Raw genomic sequence first — 20524 nt, 5'->3', positions numbered from 1 at the left:
GACTTTGTTAACAGTATTAACACCACTGAGTCTTACTTTGTGTGACCACCATACAGTGACTTTGTTGACAGTATTAACACCACTGAGTCTTACATTGTGTGACCACCATACAGTGACTTTGTTGACAGTATTAACACCACTGAGTCTTACTTTGTGTGACCACCATACAGTGACTTTGTTAACAGTATTAACACCACTGAGTCTTACTTTGTGTGACCACCATACAGTGACTTTGTTAACAGTATTAACACCACTGAGTCTTACATTGTGTGACCACCATACAGTGACTTTGTTAACAGTATTAACACCACTGAGTCTTACATTGTGTGACCACCATACAGTGACTTTGTTAACAGTATTAACACCACTGAGTCTTACTTTGTGTGACCACCATACAGTGACTTTGTTGACAGTATTAACACCACTGAGTCTTACTTTGTGTGACCACCATACAGTGACTTTGTTGACAGTATTAACACCACTGAGTCTTACTTTGTGTGACCACCATACAGTGACTTTGTTAACAGTATTAACACCACTGAGTCTTACTTTGTGTGACCACCATACAGTGACTTTGTTAACAGTATTAACACCACTGAGTCTTACTTTGTGTGACCACCATACAGTGACTTTGTTAACAGTATTAACACCACTGAGTCTTACTTTGTGTGACCACCATACAGTGACTTTGTTAACAGTATTAACACCACTGAGTCTTACTTTGTGTGACCACCATACAGTGACTTTGTTAACAGTATTAACACCACTGAGTCTTACTTTGTGTGACCACCATACAGTGACTTTGTTAACAGTATTAACACCACTGAGTCTTACTTTGTGTGACCACCATACAGTGACTTTGTTAACAGTATTAACACCACTGAGTCTTACTTTGTGTGACCACCATACAGTGACTTTGTTAACAGTATTAACACCACTGAGTCTTACTTTGTGTGACCACCATACAGTGACTTTGTTAACAGTATTAACACCACTGAGTCTTACATTGTGTGACCACCATACAGTGACTTTGTTAACAGTATTAACACCACTGAGTCTTACATTGTGTGACCACCATACAGTGACTTTGTTAACAGTATTAACACCACTGAGTCTTACTTTGTGTGACCACCATACAGTGACTTTGTTAACAGTATTAACACCACTGAGTCTTACATTGTGTGACCACCATACAGTGACTTTGTTAACAGTATTAACACCACTGAGTCTTACTTTGTGTGACCACCATACAGTGACTTTGTTAACAGTATTAACACCACTGAGTCTTACTTTGTGTGACCACCATACAGTGACTTTGTTAACAGTATTAACACCACTGAGTCTTACTTTGTGTGACCACCATACAGTGACTTTGTTAACAGTATTAACACCACTGAGTCTTACATTGTGTGACCACCATACAGTGACTTTGTTAACAGTATTAACACCACTGAGTCTTACTTTGTGTGACCACCATACAGTGACTTTGTTAACAGTATTAACACCACTTAGTCTTACTTTGTCAATTTACACAAGTGTTATCTGGCTGTTACTTACTTTATTTTTCAGTGCAAACCGATTCTTTAATTTAGATATATATACAACTGATGTATGGATTGCATGTACTTTGATAGTAAAGGGAGGAAACTCTTATATTTAATTCAGAGTACTACCTGACTGAACATTATGTATTAACACATTAACCCCTGGAGGTTTTTGTCGTTTTCATCTGAAATTCGAGTAGGAAACACATTTTGAAAGCTATTTCTGAATACATCCTAAAACATCAACTTCCAGGTGATCTTCCAATAACATACTGCCTAGTTGTGTTAGAAACATAGTTTTTCATTGGCTATTTGGCTCAAGCCTGAGCACAAGGGTAAAACTTGGAGTTCTTTTTTTTTTTTGCTTAATGGACCCATTATTTTTGTATTGAGACCACTCTTGATTCCAAATGCCCATCTTATCCTACTTTTTTGCATAGGTTCATCTGTCTGTTTTCAGTTCATACCGGTCTGCCTTAGATCTGAGACCAAAAAGTCTAAAATCTGGACAGAAAATCGGATTCCGACCACAGGCGAATTTTGGGTAGAAGAAAATCGGGTCCAAAAAATGAGGGTTTTTTCCATTGTATTTTGTAGTACAACTAGAAATTCCAGACTTTTTGGTAGCATTGTAGAGCTACATCTGTATAACTTTCTATAATACCACCCATTATAGTGTATCATATATGACCTTGACGCTACAGAGCTCAGCAGTAGGCTACTACCTCCTGCCACATAAACTCGTCACCAGGGGTTAATGTGTTAATATCTCCTGTGAAAGTTAAAGTCCTTCTGACCCTTTCTCTTACACATGTACATCCTCATTCTGGAGATTAATATCCTGCTGCCTGCAAGTTAATGATCAGATGGTCTATTTATAACAAATACATACCATGACCAACTTTAATATCTGTAGATCTTTTCGGTATGAGATGAACTTTGTCCTGAAAACCATTCTGGTTGAGTATTTGCCTTGCACAATTAGCCACTGGTTCAAATGCCTGAAGAAAAAAAAAATGTATTAAATAATGGAAACAATTGAAAGGCAATTTATTCAACAGTATTGTAAGGGGAGGTAATAGGCAAGAGTTATTGACCTTGTCTATGTAACATAATAACATACAGTGCAACCCCACTACAACACACACCACAATAATGTGAATTCGGATATAACGCAGTTGTGGCATGGCTCCCGAAATTTCATATACTCATTCGCACATGAAAAAAAATTTCTTCATCAAAATACATCAAATAGTGTATACAAAATTTATTATCAATTTGGGGAAAAGATCATGTATGAATTCGAATATAATACGATTGTGGCATAGTTCCTGAAATTTTAAATACATGTTACAAGTATTTTTCTTGTACCCAGAAAAATCTTTTTTTTTAAAGTACAAGAAATAGTTTGAAAAATGTTTATTATCGTTTGGGGGAAGAGTTCAGGAATGAATTTAAATATAATATGATCGTGGAGTGGCGTGGTTTCTCAAATTTAACAATTTCACCAGGTTCTTTAAGTGTTATGCCAAAATAAACATTATCGGAAATGTTACTTATTACTGATCCACGAGTAAAGCCAGAAAGTCATGTTTGTGATTGTCTTCAATTAATTCTGTACACAATCGTTCCTCAAACAATAGCCAACATGTGTTTCTTCTTTAAATGCATACACAACCAAGCAGCAGACAATGCGGTGGTTGATAAAAGATTCTCATAATTTAATAAACATAAAAAAATGAAAGCTGCCAATATGTTTGCTGGGCTTGGCGGTGTTATTAGACACAATCTGTTGACCAGTAAATATGTCCACTTTATTAGCTGGAAACTGAAAGGGCATGAAACTGTACATGTGTTCAGCTTCAAAATCTTTATAAAAGTATTTTTCACATGTTTCTTTCGATATTCACAAAATTTATATGCACGTTGAACGTGCGTTGTTTGTTAATTATTCTTGCTGTAGTCGTTCAAATGAATAGGTGTACAAGTGTTAATTATTGGGAATTTACAATGGATAAAGATACATGGAAATGCATATGAGAAAACTGTAGCAGTATGAAATTTGTACAGACTCTGTTCATAGACCCTGGAACATAATGAACCATACATCTGCTTCAGGCACATAATGATCTGTGACAAAATTACTGAACAGTTTAAATATGTATGCAATTTTTGCAATGGAATTACATGTATTATGGATTAACTCCATGCCACACTGGTATGATATCAGATGGCAAGTAAACAGTGTTAATACTCTGTTCATGCTATATATTGGACGTTGAATTCAGACACAATGATATGTGATAAAATTACTGAATATTTTAAATCTGTGTGCAATTTTTCAATGAATTACATGCATTATGAACGAACTGCATGCCACAATGACACAATAGTAAATGGTGTTGATACCCTATTCATGATATACATTAGACATTAATAAACGGATATGTGCCAATGCGTTGTTCTCTGAAAAAAAGTTAAACAGTGTAAAACCCCGCATTAATATGACCCAGCTATTAATGTGATCCAATTGTTTGGACCCCAATTATTGCGTTATAGCGAGGTTCCACTAAATGTGAATGAGAAACAATGCATTTTTAGCTGAAAGCCCATTCAAATATCTTGAAGGATTGACTTGAAAGACAATCTATTTAACAGTATTGTATGGGAAAGAGTTATTGCCCCTTAAATTTTATATATATATATATATATATATATATATACACACATACATATATACATGAATCTGAAGAAGAAACAATGCATTTTCACTTTTAAGTCCATGTAAACATTCTGGAAGGATCAGCTTGAAAGACGATTGAACACTGTTATGAAGACAATGATATGAAAATGTGAAATACATTCAATTCAATCTCAAAAAATATTATCAGAATTTTTCTGCCTGCATAGATTTCCTGTGGTTATGCTGTTCATCATCAAATATAACATGCTCTCAATAATGTATGAACTCAGGTCGAATACATACAAAATCTGAGTCTGGATTTTCTAGCATGAAATCCAGCAGATGCACCTGTTTTCAAGGCAGTTACCCCTACCTGATGCACCTTTTATTAGACCACATCTGTAATAAATTCTCAACAGGCATATGCTGGTTCTAACTTAACAAAACTTAACTTAACAAAACCAGTAAAGCTGGTGGTAACTAATTAGCTGTTATCAGTAACCATTAATGTTTGCATTAATCAATGGGCTATCCTCCACATTCACTCACATATAATTAATTCACTGTCTGCTTTTTTACAGTACACAGAATAGACTAAATGAATACGGAAGGCACAAGTTTATTAAATATGTTGAAAATAATAGTCTATTCCTCTAATTTACAAGACATACAAAGATGGACATATATATATATATATATATATATATATATATATATATATATATATATATATATATATATATATATATATATAGATGAAGGTATGTATTCATTATATCAATTTTTTAAAATGAACATACAGAACCAGGCTTTTATTCAGCAGCAAGACTTTAACTCATGAAATTTAAACAATTAGTTCCAATTTAGGGATCGATTCTCCACACCTGGGTTTGAACCTATTCTCCAGGGTGTCATAAAGAGCTTGGGGCCAGGAATTTTAATCTATACTCCAGCATTACAAGCTTAAGGTCTGGGGTTTTAACATCGACTTCAGCAGGGTGTTATTAAAATGATTTAATCCTATACTTCAAGCGATGTTAAGAAATTGAGGCCAGGGATTTTAATCTATACCACAGAGTGCCATTAATGTCTTTTGGTCTGTGAGTTTTATTCCTGCTGATCTGGCATCTGGCTGCTTCAATACAAACATGCTGATAATGAAAATGCCATTTCCTTTGAATCCACTTCTACTTCTGAAATTTATGACACCCTTGTTATAATGGGATATGATTAAGGATAAAAATAATCTGGTATTAAAGGATTAGATGATAATAAAGACACCTGTACTGTTCCCAACATCCTTTTTATAAGTAAGACTGAAGAAATGTTGACAGTAAGACAAATATTGACATAAAAATTCTAATATATTAGGCTTTTATTCCCCAATCTAAGATATTTTAAACAATTTCATGCAAAAGCTGTGACAACTTAAATTTTGTATGGATACATAATAAAACAACAGAATAGAATAAAAATTCCAGACTATTTATCACAGTTTTTTTATTATTGTTTGATCAATTACCCATTGCTTTACACTGAAAAAAAAAACTGGCTAGAGTTTTACCTCACATGCAGTAACCTGCTGAGCACCCAGTCTAGCAGCCATCATGGAGAGCAGACCAGTCCCCGTGCCAATGTCAAGGACATGCGGTGGTTTACCTTCCATCTGACGTTTTGATATGGCTTTGGCCAATGCACTGTAATATTTCTGATTCTAAATGAAACAAGAGAATAAACATTATGGCACTCATACAGGAAAAGTACGAGACAACTGACAAAAGGAAATGTATCTCATAAATTAAGCACTGCGCAACCAGTCATTAAGTAGGTCAACCCTTTACACACATTGATAATTGACACTATCTAATTTAGTATGCAATGTGATGACCTTAAAAAATCACTCAGTGTGCATTTTACTGGATGCATGAAATCTAATGTTCATTTGTTCCTGGTTAATCTGATAATTTAAGTATGTGTACTTGCATCAAGCTGCAATTTTCAAGAAATCGACACTTGGGACCTGTTCTTCTTGGTATCCAAAGCATGGATATTCTAAGTTTAATTCTGGATTTACAAGCTAAAGAGAAAATATAGTAATTGGTAGATCACAGCAAGTACTATCACTTCTATCTACAAATGTATCTAACCAAATTTCAAGCATTACCCTTAAAAGAGGAAAATGAGATAGAAAAAAATTAGCTAACAACTAAAAAAAAAATCCTAATTGCTCTAAGTAATATGGCATAGTGGCAACATCATGCCCTATATGCCAGACAAGTCCTTGTCTCTAAGCAGTATGGCATAATGGCAACATCATGCCATATATGCCAGAAAGTCCTCATCTCTAAGCAGTATGGCATAATGGCAACATCATGCCATATATGCCAAACAAGTCCTCATCTCTAAGCAGTATGACATAGTAGCAACATCATGCCATATATGCCAGAAAGTCCTCATCTCTAAGCAGTATGGCATAATGGCAACATCATGCCCTATATGCCAGACAAGTCCTAATCTCTAAGCAGAATGACATAATGGTAACATCATGCCCTATATGCCAGACAATTCCTTGTCTCTAAGCAGTATGACATAATGGCAACATCATGCCATATATGCCAGAAAGTCCTCATCTCTAAGCAGTATGGCATAATGGCAACATCATGTCATATATGCCAGGCAATTCCTTGTCTCTAAACAGTATGGCATAGTAGCAATATCATGCTCTATATGCCAGACAAGTCCTCATCTCTAAGCCTTAATTTTGTCACCATAACCTAATTTTTTGGCTTTATTCTCTTAAACTTATCTAAATAAATGATTTTACAGAATATGCGAACTTGATATATGTTATATTTAGCTATTTACAATGCTTATTCATTTTTGTTTTGTTAAAGTGTCTCAAAAAACAATTTATCTGCAAACATTTTTTAATATGAGAAAGTGTTTAGAATATAAACCTGAATGGAAGAAACTGCCTTCAGTCCCATCCATTTATAAAAATCACCTCTTAAAACCACCATTCTTTTGAAATTTTCATTGGTATGCTCTGAATAGCATAGAGAAGTTAGGCTGAACTAAAAATTCTGACTTAAGGAACTTTTCCATCTTGTCAAAAGTAGGACAAAGTGATGAAAATAGGGAGGAGTTAAAAGTCAAATTTTGTAATGGCAAAATAATTTCATCAACAACTGATGTTTTAATGGATCTGCATGCACATCAAAAAAGTATTTAAATACCCAAAATGTTTATTTTTACTAATTAAATACACCAAATCTCCATCATTAGTATTTAAATACACAAAATGTCCATTATTTGTAATTAAATACACAAAATTCCAATCATTAGTATTTAAATACACAAAATGCCAATCATTAGTATTTAAATACACAAAATGTCCATCATTAGTATTTAAATACACAAAATGTCCATTATTTATAATTAAATACACAAAATGCCAATCATCAGTATTTAAATACACAAAATGCCCATCATTAGTATATAAATACATAAAATGTCCATTATTAGTGTTTAAATACACACAATCTCCATCATTAGTATTTGAATAGACAAAATGCCCATCATTAGTATTTAAATACACAAAATGTCCATTGTTTGTAATTAAATACAAAAAATGCCTATCATTAGTATTTAAATACACAAAATGTCCATTATCAGTGTTTAAATACACAAAATCTCCATCATTAGTATTTAAATACACAAAATGCCCATCATTAGTATTTAAATACACAAAATGCCCATTATCAGTGTTTAAATACACAAAATCTCCATCATTAGTATTTAAATACACAAAATGTCCATTATTTGTAATTAAATACACAAAATGTCCATTATCAGTGTTTAAATACACAAAATCTCCATCATTAGTATTTAAATACACAAAATGCCCATCATTAGTATTTAAATACACAAAATGCCCATTATCAGTGTTTAAATACATAAAATGCCCATCATTAGTATTTAAATACACAAATGCCAATCATTAATATTTAGATACACAAAATGCCCATCATTAGTATTTAAATACACAAATGCCAATTGTTAGTATTTAAATACACAAAATGTCCATCATTAGTATTTAAATACACAAAATGTCCATTATCAGTGTTTAACTACATAAAATGTCCATCATTAGTATTTAAATACACAAATGCCAATCATTAATATTTAGATACATAAAATGCCCATCATTAGTATTTAAATACACAAATGCCAATCATTAGCATTTAAATACACAAAATGCCCATCATTAGTATTTAAATACACAAATGCCAATCATTAGCATTTAAATACACAAAATGCCCATCATTAGTATTTAAATACACAAATGCCAATCATTAGCATTTAAATACACAAAATGACAATCATTAGTATTTAAAATACACAATGCCAATCATCAGTACTTAAAAACACAAAATCCCATCATTAGTATTTAAATACATAAAATACCCATCATTTGTATTTAAATACACAAAATGTCCATTATCAGTGTTTAACTACATAAAATGTCCATCATTAGTATTTAAATACACAAATGCCCATCATTAGTATTTAAATACACAAAATGTCCATTATCAGTGTTTAACTACATAAAATGTCCATCATTAGTATTTAAATACACAAATGTCCATCATTAGTATTTAAATACACAAAATGACAATCATGAGTATTTAAAATACACAAATGCCAATCATTAGTACTTAAATACACAAAATGCCCATCATTAGTATTTAAATACATAAAATGTCCATTATCAGTGTTTAACTACATAAAATGTCCATCATTAGTATTTAAATACACAAATGCCAATCATTAGTATTTAAATACACAAAATGACCATCATTAGTATTTAAATACACAAATGCCAATCATTAGTATTTAAATACACAAAATGCCCATCATTAGTATTTAAATACACAAAATGTCCATTATCAGTGTTTAACTACATAAAATGTCCATCATTAGTATTTAAAATACACAAATGCCAATCATTAGTATTTAAAATACACAAATGCCAATCATTAGTACTTAAATACACAAAATGCCCATCATTAGTATTTAAATACACAAAATGTCCATTATCAGTGTTTAACTACATAAAATGTCCATCATTAGTATTTAAATACACAAAATGTCCATTATCAGTGTTTAACTACATAAAATACCCATCATTAGTATTTAAATACACAAAATGCCCATCATTAGTATTTAAATACACAAATGCCAATCATTAATATTTAGATACACAAAATGCCCATCATTAGTATTTAAATACACAAAATGACCATCATTAGCATTTAAATACACAAACGCCAATTGTTAGTATTTAAATACACAAATGCCCATCATTAGTATTTAAATACACAAATGCCAATCATTAATATTTAGATACACAAAATGCCCATCATTAGTATTTAAATACACAAATGCCCATCATTAGCATTTAAATACACAAAATGACAATCATTAGTATTTAAAATACACAAATGCCAATCATCAGTACTTAAAAACACAAAATCCCATCATTAGTATTTAAATACATAAAATACCCATCATTTGTATTTAAATACACAAAATGTCCATTATCAGTGTTTAACTACATAAAATGTCCATCATTAGTATTTAAATACACAAATGCCCATCATTAGTATTTAAATACACAAAATGTCCATTATCAGTGTTTAACTACATAAAATGTCCATCATTAGTATTTAAATACACAAATGTCCATCATTAGTATTTAAATACACAAAATGACAATCATGAGTATTTAAAATACACAAATGCCAATCATTAGTACTTAAATACACAAAATGCCCATCATTAGTATTTAAATACACAAAATGTCCATTATCAGTGTTTAACTACATAAAATGTCCATCATTAGTATTTAAATACACAAATGCCAATCATTAGTATTTAAATACACAAAATGACAATCATTAGCATTTAAAATACACAAATGCCAATCATTTGTACTTAAATACACAAAATGCCCATCATTAGTATTTAAATACACAAAATGCCAATCATTAGTATTCAAATACACAAAATGTCCATTATTAGTGTTTAAATACACAAAATGCCCATCATTAGCATTTAAATACACAAAATCCAATTGTTAGTATTTAAATACACAAATGCCAATCATTTGTACTTAAATACACAAAATGCCCATCATTAGCATTTAAATACACAAATGCCAATCATTAATATTTAGATACATAAAATGCCCATCATTAGAGATTAAATACACAAATTCCAATCATTAGTATTTAAATACACAAAATGCCAATCATTAGCATTTAAAGTACACAAATGCCAATCATTAGTACTTAAATACACAAAATGCCCATCATTAGTATTTAAATACACAAAATGCCCATCATTAATATTTTAATACATAAAATGCCCATCATTAGTATTTAAATACACAAAATGCCCATCCTTATTATATAAATACACAAAACGCCCATCATTAGTATTTAAATACACAAATGCCAATCATTAGTATTTAAATACACAAAATGTCCATTATCAGTGTTTAAATACACAAAATGCCCATCATTAGCATTTAAATACACAAATGCCAATCATTAATATTTAGATACATAAAATGCCCATCATTAGCATTTAAATACACAAAATGCCAATTGTTAGTATTTAAATACACAAATGCCAATCATTAGTGTTTAAATAAACAAAATTTCCATCATTAGTATTTAAATACACAAATGCCAATCATTAATATTTAGATACACAAAATGCCAATCATTGGCATTTAAAATACACAAATGCCAATCATTAGTACTTAAATACACAAAATGCCCATCATTAGTATTTAAATACACAAAATGCCCATCCTTATTATATAAATACACAAAATGCCCATCATTAGTATTTAAATACACAAATGCCAATCCTTAGTATTTAAATACACAAAATGTCCATTATTAGTGTTTAAATACACAAAATGCCAATCATTAGTATTTAAATACACAAAATGACAATCATTAGTATTTAAAATACACAAATGCCCATCATTAGTATTTCAATACACAAATGCCAATCATTAGTATTTAAATAAACAAAATGTCCATCCTTGTTATATAAATACACAAAATGTCAATAATCTTTTAATACAAGATTACAAAAACTGTCTTGAATCTAAATACTGCTGCATAACTTGGTCAACAGCACTCAATAGTAACATCATGAAAAAATAACTATTCCAGAAAAGCAGTAAAGATGACAAATCAAAGGCAAAAAATTGAAACCCACTATGTTTTCAAGATTGTTGTTGTTGTTGTTTTAGGGTTTAACGCCATTTTTCAGCACAAGATAGGCTATACATGGCGGCCAGTATAAATGATGGAGGAAGAACCCAAGAAAACTCTGGAAAGAACAACCGACACACGAGAAGCCACTGGCAAGCTTTCTCACATGCCCACATTAGATGAACCTGAGAATCAAACCCACGCAGACAGAGGTGAGATGACAATGATCCATAACAGTGAGCACTTCAGATCACTCGGCCACTCCGGGCCCCATGTTTTCAACAGATAAATTCATTAATCTGTTCATATTTTTAGTTTCAAAACTTCTTTATTGATACAGTATTTAGTTCGGGGCTTGAATAAAATAGAGATTTCACTAAATTATGAGTTGCACATTTGTATGGTTGGCAGCAGAGTTATATCTCATGCATATTTGAGAGCACCAGAAAACTACAAAATTAGCAATGAAATTGATTGTAAAGTACATTTTCACTGCTTATTGCCAATGAAACAAGTTTTAAACTAAAAAGCAAACAAGATTTACTGTTTTATGCAAAATATTAATAAGTTTAATTTTGTATCGGAGGGCTCATTGCCGATTTTTGCGAAGGTAATGAAAACATTGCATTCTTAGCAAGTTGATATGAAATATCATGGACAAGAGTGATTGTTTCGTCTGAATTGCCCCTAGCATGACCCCTGAAAGTATCTTTTTGTTAACTACAATGTTTGTCACCAAACCAACCCTTTCTGTATCGTGAAGCATATCTGCATAGGCTGACCTGAAAGAAAAGAAAAGAGGTAGTGTATCAGTTGTATCCAGTGGCAAAGAAAATATTCCCGAGATTGATAAAAACCTAAACAGCACTCTTTATGAAAGAAAAATTCCTTTGATTTATCATTCTTTACAATCAAGCGGTTCAATTGTGAGCTGAAAGATTATCGTAAGTTGTTGCTGTTCTAGGGTTTAACGCCATTTTTCAGCACAAGATAGGCTATACATGGCGGCCAGTATAACCGGTGGAGATAGAACCCTGGAAAACCCAGGGAAGAACCACCAGCCCACAAGAAGCTACTGGCAGGCTTTCCCACGTATCCACACTCGCCGAGCCTTGGACTTGAACCCACGCAGACAGAGGTGAGATAGCAGTGATCCAGAACAGTAAGCGCTTTAGACCATTCAGCCACTCGGGGCCCCTGATTATCGTAAAAGGAAATTACTTAAAAGATATACATTTATTTTATACTGACTTAGGCAATACAACCTTAAGTTGTTTTACACATGAAAGTACAAGACATACAAAAATCGTCAATTTCTTTATGGTAAAGTTGCCAAAGTTATTCCATATGGCTTCTTCTGATACAAAATATCAAGGGTAGCTGCCAAATTTGCCAGATGTTTTGACTCATGTTATTCACTAAATACAATATTTAATGTCTTAGTTGGAAAAATCTATATTAATTTAATGATGCAGAGTTAGATAAACTGTCCTCCCGAATGTTACTCAGAAACAGGGCTGTTTGGCCAATTCTTGCCCATATTGTAATTGTTTTGAAATCATTTATAGAATTCAGTGCAATTTTTTTATGTGTATCAACACCATCAATATCTTCTGACATCAGCTCTAAATAGACAAATGCCTGATGTATGTGAGTAATCCACTAATATATAGCGATACTATAGTGGTCGGTGTGTGCTACGCAGTTATAGTGACTTATAAAATTAAAGCTTAAGTTAAAAAAAACTACTGTTTTAAATGATTTGCCAGTTCAGACATAGTTTAAATAAAGTGGCATGCATGTGTATATTTTATGAGTTGTAAGGTGACACTGAATACTGTATGTACTCAATTATAAGTCAAACTGCAAACATCAAAGATCCTCATCTGCTATAGCATAATGTGCCTGTAGCTCGGGGTCTATGATGTTTGTTCTACTGATTACTCATAACAAACTGCACATATTAAAATCTTCCAGCACAATATGCAACAGCTAATGTACCCAATTACCAAATTCATGGAATGATAGAATTTGAATCTATTCAGAATGTTGATACATGATGATGAAACAGGAATGCATCCTAGAACCCTCCTTTAAGATCTAATATGAACCAAACGATAAACCACAAAAATCAGCTTGTTGACATAAACGATTAGAAAATAAAGGATTTGTTCAAGCTGGAACCAATGGCTTCTGTCAACATACATGTTTATTTTCTATCTCGACGTCGACATAAGCATGACAATTTTGGAAGTAATAGTAGACCAAGGGACCGGGACTTTGTTTTCTTGTTGAAATAGGCAGCTTGTCAACTATAAGTGATGTCGATATAAGTGGGTAGGACTGTATTTCAGAAAGTTCATATGTCAAAAAATGATAATGTTTGTGTGCAAACCACTAAAAAACAAAACTATCACAAGTATTTGGACCAACAACAACTCATAATCTATAAATAATAAACTTAAGCAGGTTGCTGATTGGAAACAACACAAGATTCTTGAATTAATCAACAGGTTATATAGTGTAACTCAAGCTCAGTTCATAAATTTATGTTGTGCACTATATGGCTCTGGCATTTATAAATTATCTGGCCCTTCCTCTTTATATGAAACCAGGGATGGTCCTGGCTTTTAAAAAGCTGTCGCCAAAAAAATTGCCAACCTCAATATTTTGTCGCCAATTTTCAAAAAGTGTCACCAGAACAAGTAGTGTACATTTTTTCAAGTGTTAATTTAGTCTATTAATGTAACAGGCAATGAAAATTACAAAAGATGGGTTAGTTAATACTCTAATTACAACAAGCATTAACAAAATGTTACAAAGTGTTACATGAAGATCTGTCGCAATTTTAGGGCTGCCCACTTGTTGAACGCAGTTTCAAAGTCTAATTTTTCACATCTGTACATGCTGATTCTCATTAAATTCTCGAGAGATGAGATGCAGAGTTTATTTCTGATGTCAGTTTTTATGAGGTTCATCTTACTGAATCCACATTCACAGTCTACAGTGCTGACAGGTGACACCAATAGTCTCTCAGCAGCCCGCCCCCCACACCCTTATGGCTAACTTCACAAAGCTTGTAGTGAATTGCTTCCTAAATCCCAAGAATGATCACTGAATGCTGTATAAATTTTCTCGACAAACAAAATAGGATCTCCATTCCCACGAATGACACTTACATGAGTCAACACCTGGCAATATTGGACCGTATATATAAGCATAAATTCACACCCTATTTAGGTATTCTTTCACTCCTGTATTTTGAGAAATAAATAATTATTATTAATTATGCAAAACTGTTTTTTTTTTTGTTGCTATTTTTGTTGCGGAGTTTAAGTCTCCGTAACACGGGATTGATGGCAAAAGAAAAAGATCAATGAGTAAAATGCTGCACTGGCGACAGATATAATTGTGATTGAGATTTTTTCCATTTGCTTTGTATTTATAAGCAGTAGTCGGTACTTCAAAGGTTATCAGTTTTCTATGAAGGTTCAACAAAACTATTGTATTGGTATATGTAAAAAAAAAAAAAAATAACAGAAGGATTAGCCATTCAATTAATTGTATCTGTTCTATTCGCGTCTTCAGAAGTCGGTCAGTTGTAGGTATAGTGCGGTAGCATGATTGACTGTATCACAGCATACAGTACTCAGCCCAGATGTCAGCATAAGCAGATTATGATGTAACAATGCACTGTAAAGATGGGGTTGTCAATAAGAACAAAGGATCATTTGTGTAACAGATTGATTCCAAAGCATTGCTTAGTCAAGTTTGTGGCTTCCTTTCGTTCTGGCTTTAAATTTATTCAGTCCAAATCCATGATTGTATGTACAAATTAAATAAGCAAAAAGTCTGTCGCCAAAAAAATCGCCAGATGGGATATTTTTGTCGCCAATAAGGAAAAAAAATCGCAATTTGCGACATTGGCAAAGCCCAGGACGATCCCTGTGAAACCATTGGCAACTGTAAATTATTTGGCCCTTCCTCTTTATATGAAACCAAGGCAATTATAAATTATCTAGCCCTTCCTCTTTATATGAAACCATGGCAACTGTAAATTATTTGGCCATTCCTATTTATGTAATTGATGAAACCATTTGGTGCACAAAAATATCAGCAGAAAAGACAAGAATCTTTACAAATTTTTTTACAAAAGCAACTAAATTCCAATACTTTGATGTACATACATCCATCCAATGGAAATTTCCAATGCATCCAGATGAAAACAGATGTGGAACACAAACCTGGGCAAAGAAAGCTTGCAAAGGCAGAACAAACATCACAAAAGAAATGGCGATAATAGTGAGCATTGACCTAGACTGTGCAAACTGAACAAGAAATACACTTGTCTAATGTCGATAAATGGCAATGTATTTCCATTGTTCCAGTTTTTAAAATAGTTTTATGTCAAATCTTTGCAATAGTTATAATCTTGGTAGAATTTTAGGAATTTTTAGTTACCTACAACACAGGTTGCAATCATTACTTGTATTATGTTGACTGTATTTACTATTAATGCTTTGCTTTAAAATATGCAAAGTACAATATTGAGTTGAACTTTATTTGTTTAATGTTTATACACTTTCTTTCACGTTTTAAAACTGTGCTTGATAAGACTTTGAACAACAATCTTTGTACATATTTATAAATTTTTAATTAGCAGATTGATAGAAATCTGAAATCAATTATAAAGAAATTAGGTGGTACTTGAAGTGGTTCGTTGTTTTATAATGTTGTGTTGATCTCATTTGACAGTTATGGCACTGATAGGCAGTTATTTACTTCAGATGATTCTAAATAGGAGAATTTAAATAAAATGCAATGAAGAAATACAACATATCAGTATAGCCCATAGTGACAACCAATTGCTAAAAAGGACAAGAACATTTACAGTGTGGTGTATATATTATTGTTTTCATCCTCATTGGTATGTATGGCATTGGTTTACTTACTTCACAATGTGCACTTTTTACTTGGAACGTACTGACTGGGTCCGTTTTGACTTGATAACCAGCACTAGCGATGAATATAGTAACATTTGTCTCCCTTGTTTCAATGTTTACATCCAATATAAAAAAATGCAACCTATTTTGTCGTGTGTGTCTACAAAATAATACTGTTTCCAATGTTTTCTTGTGGTTTTGGGTATGCTTCGCTTAATTTACGTCATGTCTGTAGTGGATTTTGGCAGGTTTTGGTGGTTTTGGGTGAATCGTGCGGCAGCAGAGATTGGGGGGGGGGGGGGCGGGGCTTGATAAAAAGCCACAGAAAGCTTCCGAAGTACTTGGAACATAGGAAAAGTCTATTTATTCTTATGGCTGAATGTTCATCCAATATTTATATATAACCATATATATAAAATATGCAAATGTCAGCTTGAAATAACACGAGGTCAAGATTCTGCAAAAAGTGACCTAGACCAATATTAAAAATGTTAGACGGTACACGTGTTTTGAATGCTTCCTGTGAATTTACTTAAAAAGATATCATGAAGATGTGTTTATTTTAGATTCAGCACACTCGAATTAAGCAGAAAATATTTCATTTTTATTTATTTTAATATAATGGAAAATTCACCCCGTTGCTAAAACGTTGTTTAACACAAACCTGGCGATTTCTTGTTTGTAATCGTATTTTTCGTCATGAAAGGTCCATTCTTGTTTTCCCGTAACGGGATTTAGTTCAGAAACAAAGGTCCCCATCTCTCTGCGAAAATATTTGCCACCGCAGGCCTTAAAGTGTTTAAAGAATCGTGAAATAAGGGTACATTGACCGCTTAAGAGCACGTGCATCAACCGGAGGCTACCATTACGCATGGGAGTAGTTATTTTAATTTTCCACAAAATAAATAAAATATGAAATACTCTTTCTTCAGTACATATTAACTTTCTCTTCTAAACTTTTAATTATTTAGTATTTCTTTGATAAACTTTTTCTTCTGAGTAAACAAATTATTATAAAGTATGCATAGTATTTATATCAAGTAAATACTCCTTATGCTTAGACTGGTTTACAAACAAATCCATGTCTTGTTTTAAATTTGTTATAAATGAATAAAATATGGAACGGATATAAGTTTGGATGCATATTGCATCAGGATATTGATATACAAATTAATAAAATTATTCTTTCCATAATAAAATTGATATTTTTATATTGGCATATATATTTCCAATAAGAAGAAAAAACTGGGGTTATTTTAATTATTTTATTTTAAAGATTATTGCATTTAGCATGACAATTGTCAAATATAAGTTATTACCATATACATCAGAACAATCGCTGTCAGCTGCCATTTTAAAATTGATTCCTTTATAAACTAAGGTCTTGAAATTCGATTTAATGCTGCCCCTACTATTCAAGAGTTGCTAAATACTTTAAATCAAATGACTGGCTTAATTTTCAGGAAGGGTCTACTCGCACGACAGCCGTGTACCAACATTTGGAAAGAATATTTGCACGGAAGTCGTGTGACTGTAATAGAAAAGACTATTTGTACCGCTACAGTTCAGTCGACTGGGGACGAGTCCAAAATATTTTGACTGATGAGATGTTATTGTTCTTGTTGTAGTTCCTCTTTCGAGTTAAATGATGACCATAACATCACTAACTGGTTTGGTTTCTTTTGAGTATGTGAGTGGCTGATCAAGTTAACTTGTGCTCTGAACTGTCTGGGACACACTTGACAAGAGAGCCCGCCTGGGTTTGCTTGATCAAGACGTTCCGCACTTTGGAGATTTCTTCTGCTCGGGCTTCTGCACTACCTTTGCAATTCTTCTCGTTCAAAGCTTGTAACTCCAGTATGGACGAAACTCCGCCAAGCGGAACGATCCTGTGTGAGATCATTCCAAGACTCAGGGTAAATATTGAAGTGTTTCAGGGATGACTTGAAGGAATCTTTGAAGTGTTTCTTTCGATCACCACAAGATCACGTTCCCTCCTTCAGCTCGCCACAGAAGATATTCATTGGTAGTCTCTCTTCTGATATTCTGGTGATCTGGCCTTCCCATCTCAACTGTGATTTCAAAAGCAGAGTGTGGATGCTTGGAATGCTTTCCCGTGTGAGAACCTCAGCATATGGAACACTATCCTGCCATCTTATTCTCATCGGTTTCCTCAGACAGCCCATGTTAAAATGATTCAGTTTCTTCGTATGGCAACTGCGCACCGTCCAGGTCGTCAACACTATGGTTTTGTAGATCTAGCTTTTTGTTTGTAAATCGATACTCTGTTCTCCCACACATTTGCACGTATTCTCTGTCAAACGCTAAACTTGCTCTAGCACTTCTGGAGTTGGTTTCATAATTGATGTGGACTGCAATTGATAGCGTGCGGCCCAAATAGCTGAACTTGTTGATTGCCAGGAGGGTTTTGTACATTTACTGTGTTGGTAGACTCTGCTTAAAGCTTTCCTTGTGCAGGTTGGTATATCACATTTGTCTTCTCAATGCTGATTGTGAGACCTAAATTGTCACAAGCTGCAAAGAAAGGGTCCATACTCTGCAGCATGTCAAATTCATATTTGGCAGTCAGAGACCAGTCTGCTGCAAATTTAAGATCACGAATAGCCACTTCCGGTAAAGTTATTTTCGGCTGTATTCTCCTTAGATTAAAGAGCTATTCCTGTATTTAATGTCCATCCCAGTGTCGTAGTGACGGAATGGTTGGGAACAACACACAGCCCTCCGCTTGACTCCTTTGGTGTCTGGGAATGGTTCTGTGCTATGTGCGAGCCTCCGACTTTGTAGACTTCTGCTCCATGTGCTTTGCTATTTTACACTAGGTCAATTGCTTGCACAGTTCATTCGGCGTTGGAGAATCAGCAAGTGTAATGTTGGTCTCCACTCATCTACCTTATTGCTCATCCTTTAATCGTGTAGATTTTTTAATTTACATTGGACGGCCATCTCGAAGTTGTTGAAGGCTGTCTTCTCAGATAATATTATGTTGTCTTCTAAGCAGGCCTTCTATTGCCGATGTTTCTCATTCAGAAGTTTCTTTATGGCAGGATCGTTTTCATCAAACCAAACTTGATGCTTACCTCTGGTGGGACCAAGGATTTTAGATGCAATTGATTACACAGAGCCTCTGAAGACTGTTCAGTTTTCCTCGACATTCTGAGAGTTTATTTCGATTGTATCAACTTGGCTACACGGTTCATTGATAAATGATGTTTCTCTTTGTCCTGTTTAAATTTGGAGACATCACGTTTTATGGGCAGTGTTTGCTTTGTGATAGTCTGCTAATCTGAATCTGGATATTGAGTTTGGAAATTATGTGCCTGTGGTCTGTCCAGCATTATGCACTTCTCATGGCCTTCATCATTCCGATATCCTGCCCGTCTCTTCTCCTGATGATGACGTAGTTGGTAAGATGCTAGTGCTTGGAGCATGGGTGCATCTAAGAATTCTTGTTGCAGTTTTGCAGGCGGAAGACTGTGCTGGTGATTAGAAGGTCATGTTCGTCGCATATTCTCAGTAGGAGGAGTCCTTTATTGTTGCATTTGCCAACGCCATTCTTTGCCAATGAAGCCTGGCTATGTCTGGTAATCTGTGTCAACTCTAGCATTGAAGTCACCAGGGATGGAGAGTTATATACCTTTGGTAATAGGAGACTCCAGGTCTTCATGACATTTGTCCCTGATCTCATGTGGGTTGGTTATGGCGGACTCTGATAATAGTTGCATTCCATTTTCCAAACAATGAGTCTCGTTTGCATTAGTCTGATTCACTCCTTTTGAGGGATTTGGCCAACCCAATAACAGCTTAACATCGTTCTTCTTTACTTCGGCCAATCCATAAGAAGGTGTAACCGCCTCCTACTTCGATGAATTGCCCTTCCTCAGCTAGGCAAATTTCATTTAGGGCTGCTATTTGAATGTTGAATCTGACCAGTTCTTTACTTGCTAGAGCCATTCTTCTCTTTGGTCTATATGCTGATGTACTGTCCATTTAAATGCGTACCTTCGAGGCATATTTGGTACGCTGCCTTACCTTTGTCTG

At 33.7% G+C, this 20524-nt stretch overlaps 1 protein-coding gene across 1 annotated transcript in view; it reads right to left on the bottom strand.

The window, feature by feature from the left end:
- LOC149780110 (protein arginine N-methyltransferase 7-like) overlaps positions 1-17352 on the bottom strand; it is a 60433-nt gene extending 43081 nt beyond the window's left edge. The window contains exons 1-4 of the mRNA XM_089936884.1: positions 17130-17352; positions 12268-12304; positions 5792-5941; positions 2437-2545 (exon numbers count right to left, since the gene is read on the bottom strand). Coding sequence (XP_089793010.1) covers positions 2437-2545; positions 5792-5941; positions 12268-12304; positions 17130-17338 — 505 coding nt within the window. The 5' untranslated portion in view covers positions 17339-17352. The remainder of the gene's footprint in view (positions 1-2436; positions 2546-5791; positions 5942-12267; positions 12305-17129) is intronic.
- Positions 17353-20524: the final 3172 nt, after the last annotated feature.

Source organism: Sinohyriopsis cumingii, chromosome 16 (assembly GCF_028554795.1).
Source record: "Sinohyriopsis cumingii isolate HCF-2022 chromosome 16, ASM2855479v2, whole genome shotgun sequence".
Classification (NCBI taxonomy): domain Eukaryota; kingdom Metazoa; phylum Mollusca; class Bivalvia; order Unionida; family Unionidae; genus Sinohyriopsis; species Sinohyriopsis cumingii.
Note: the sequence above shows the minus strand (reverse complement) of the source record. Positions and strands in the feature narration are given on the sequence as shown.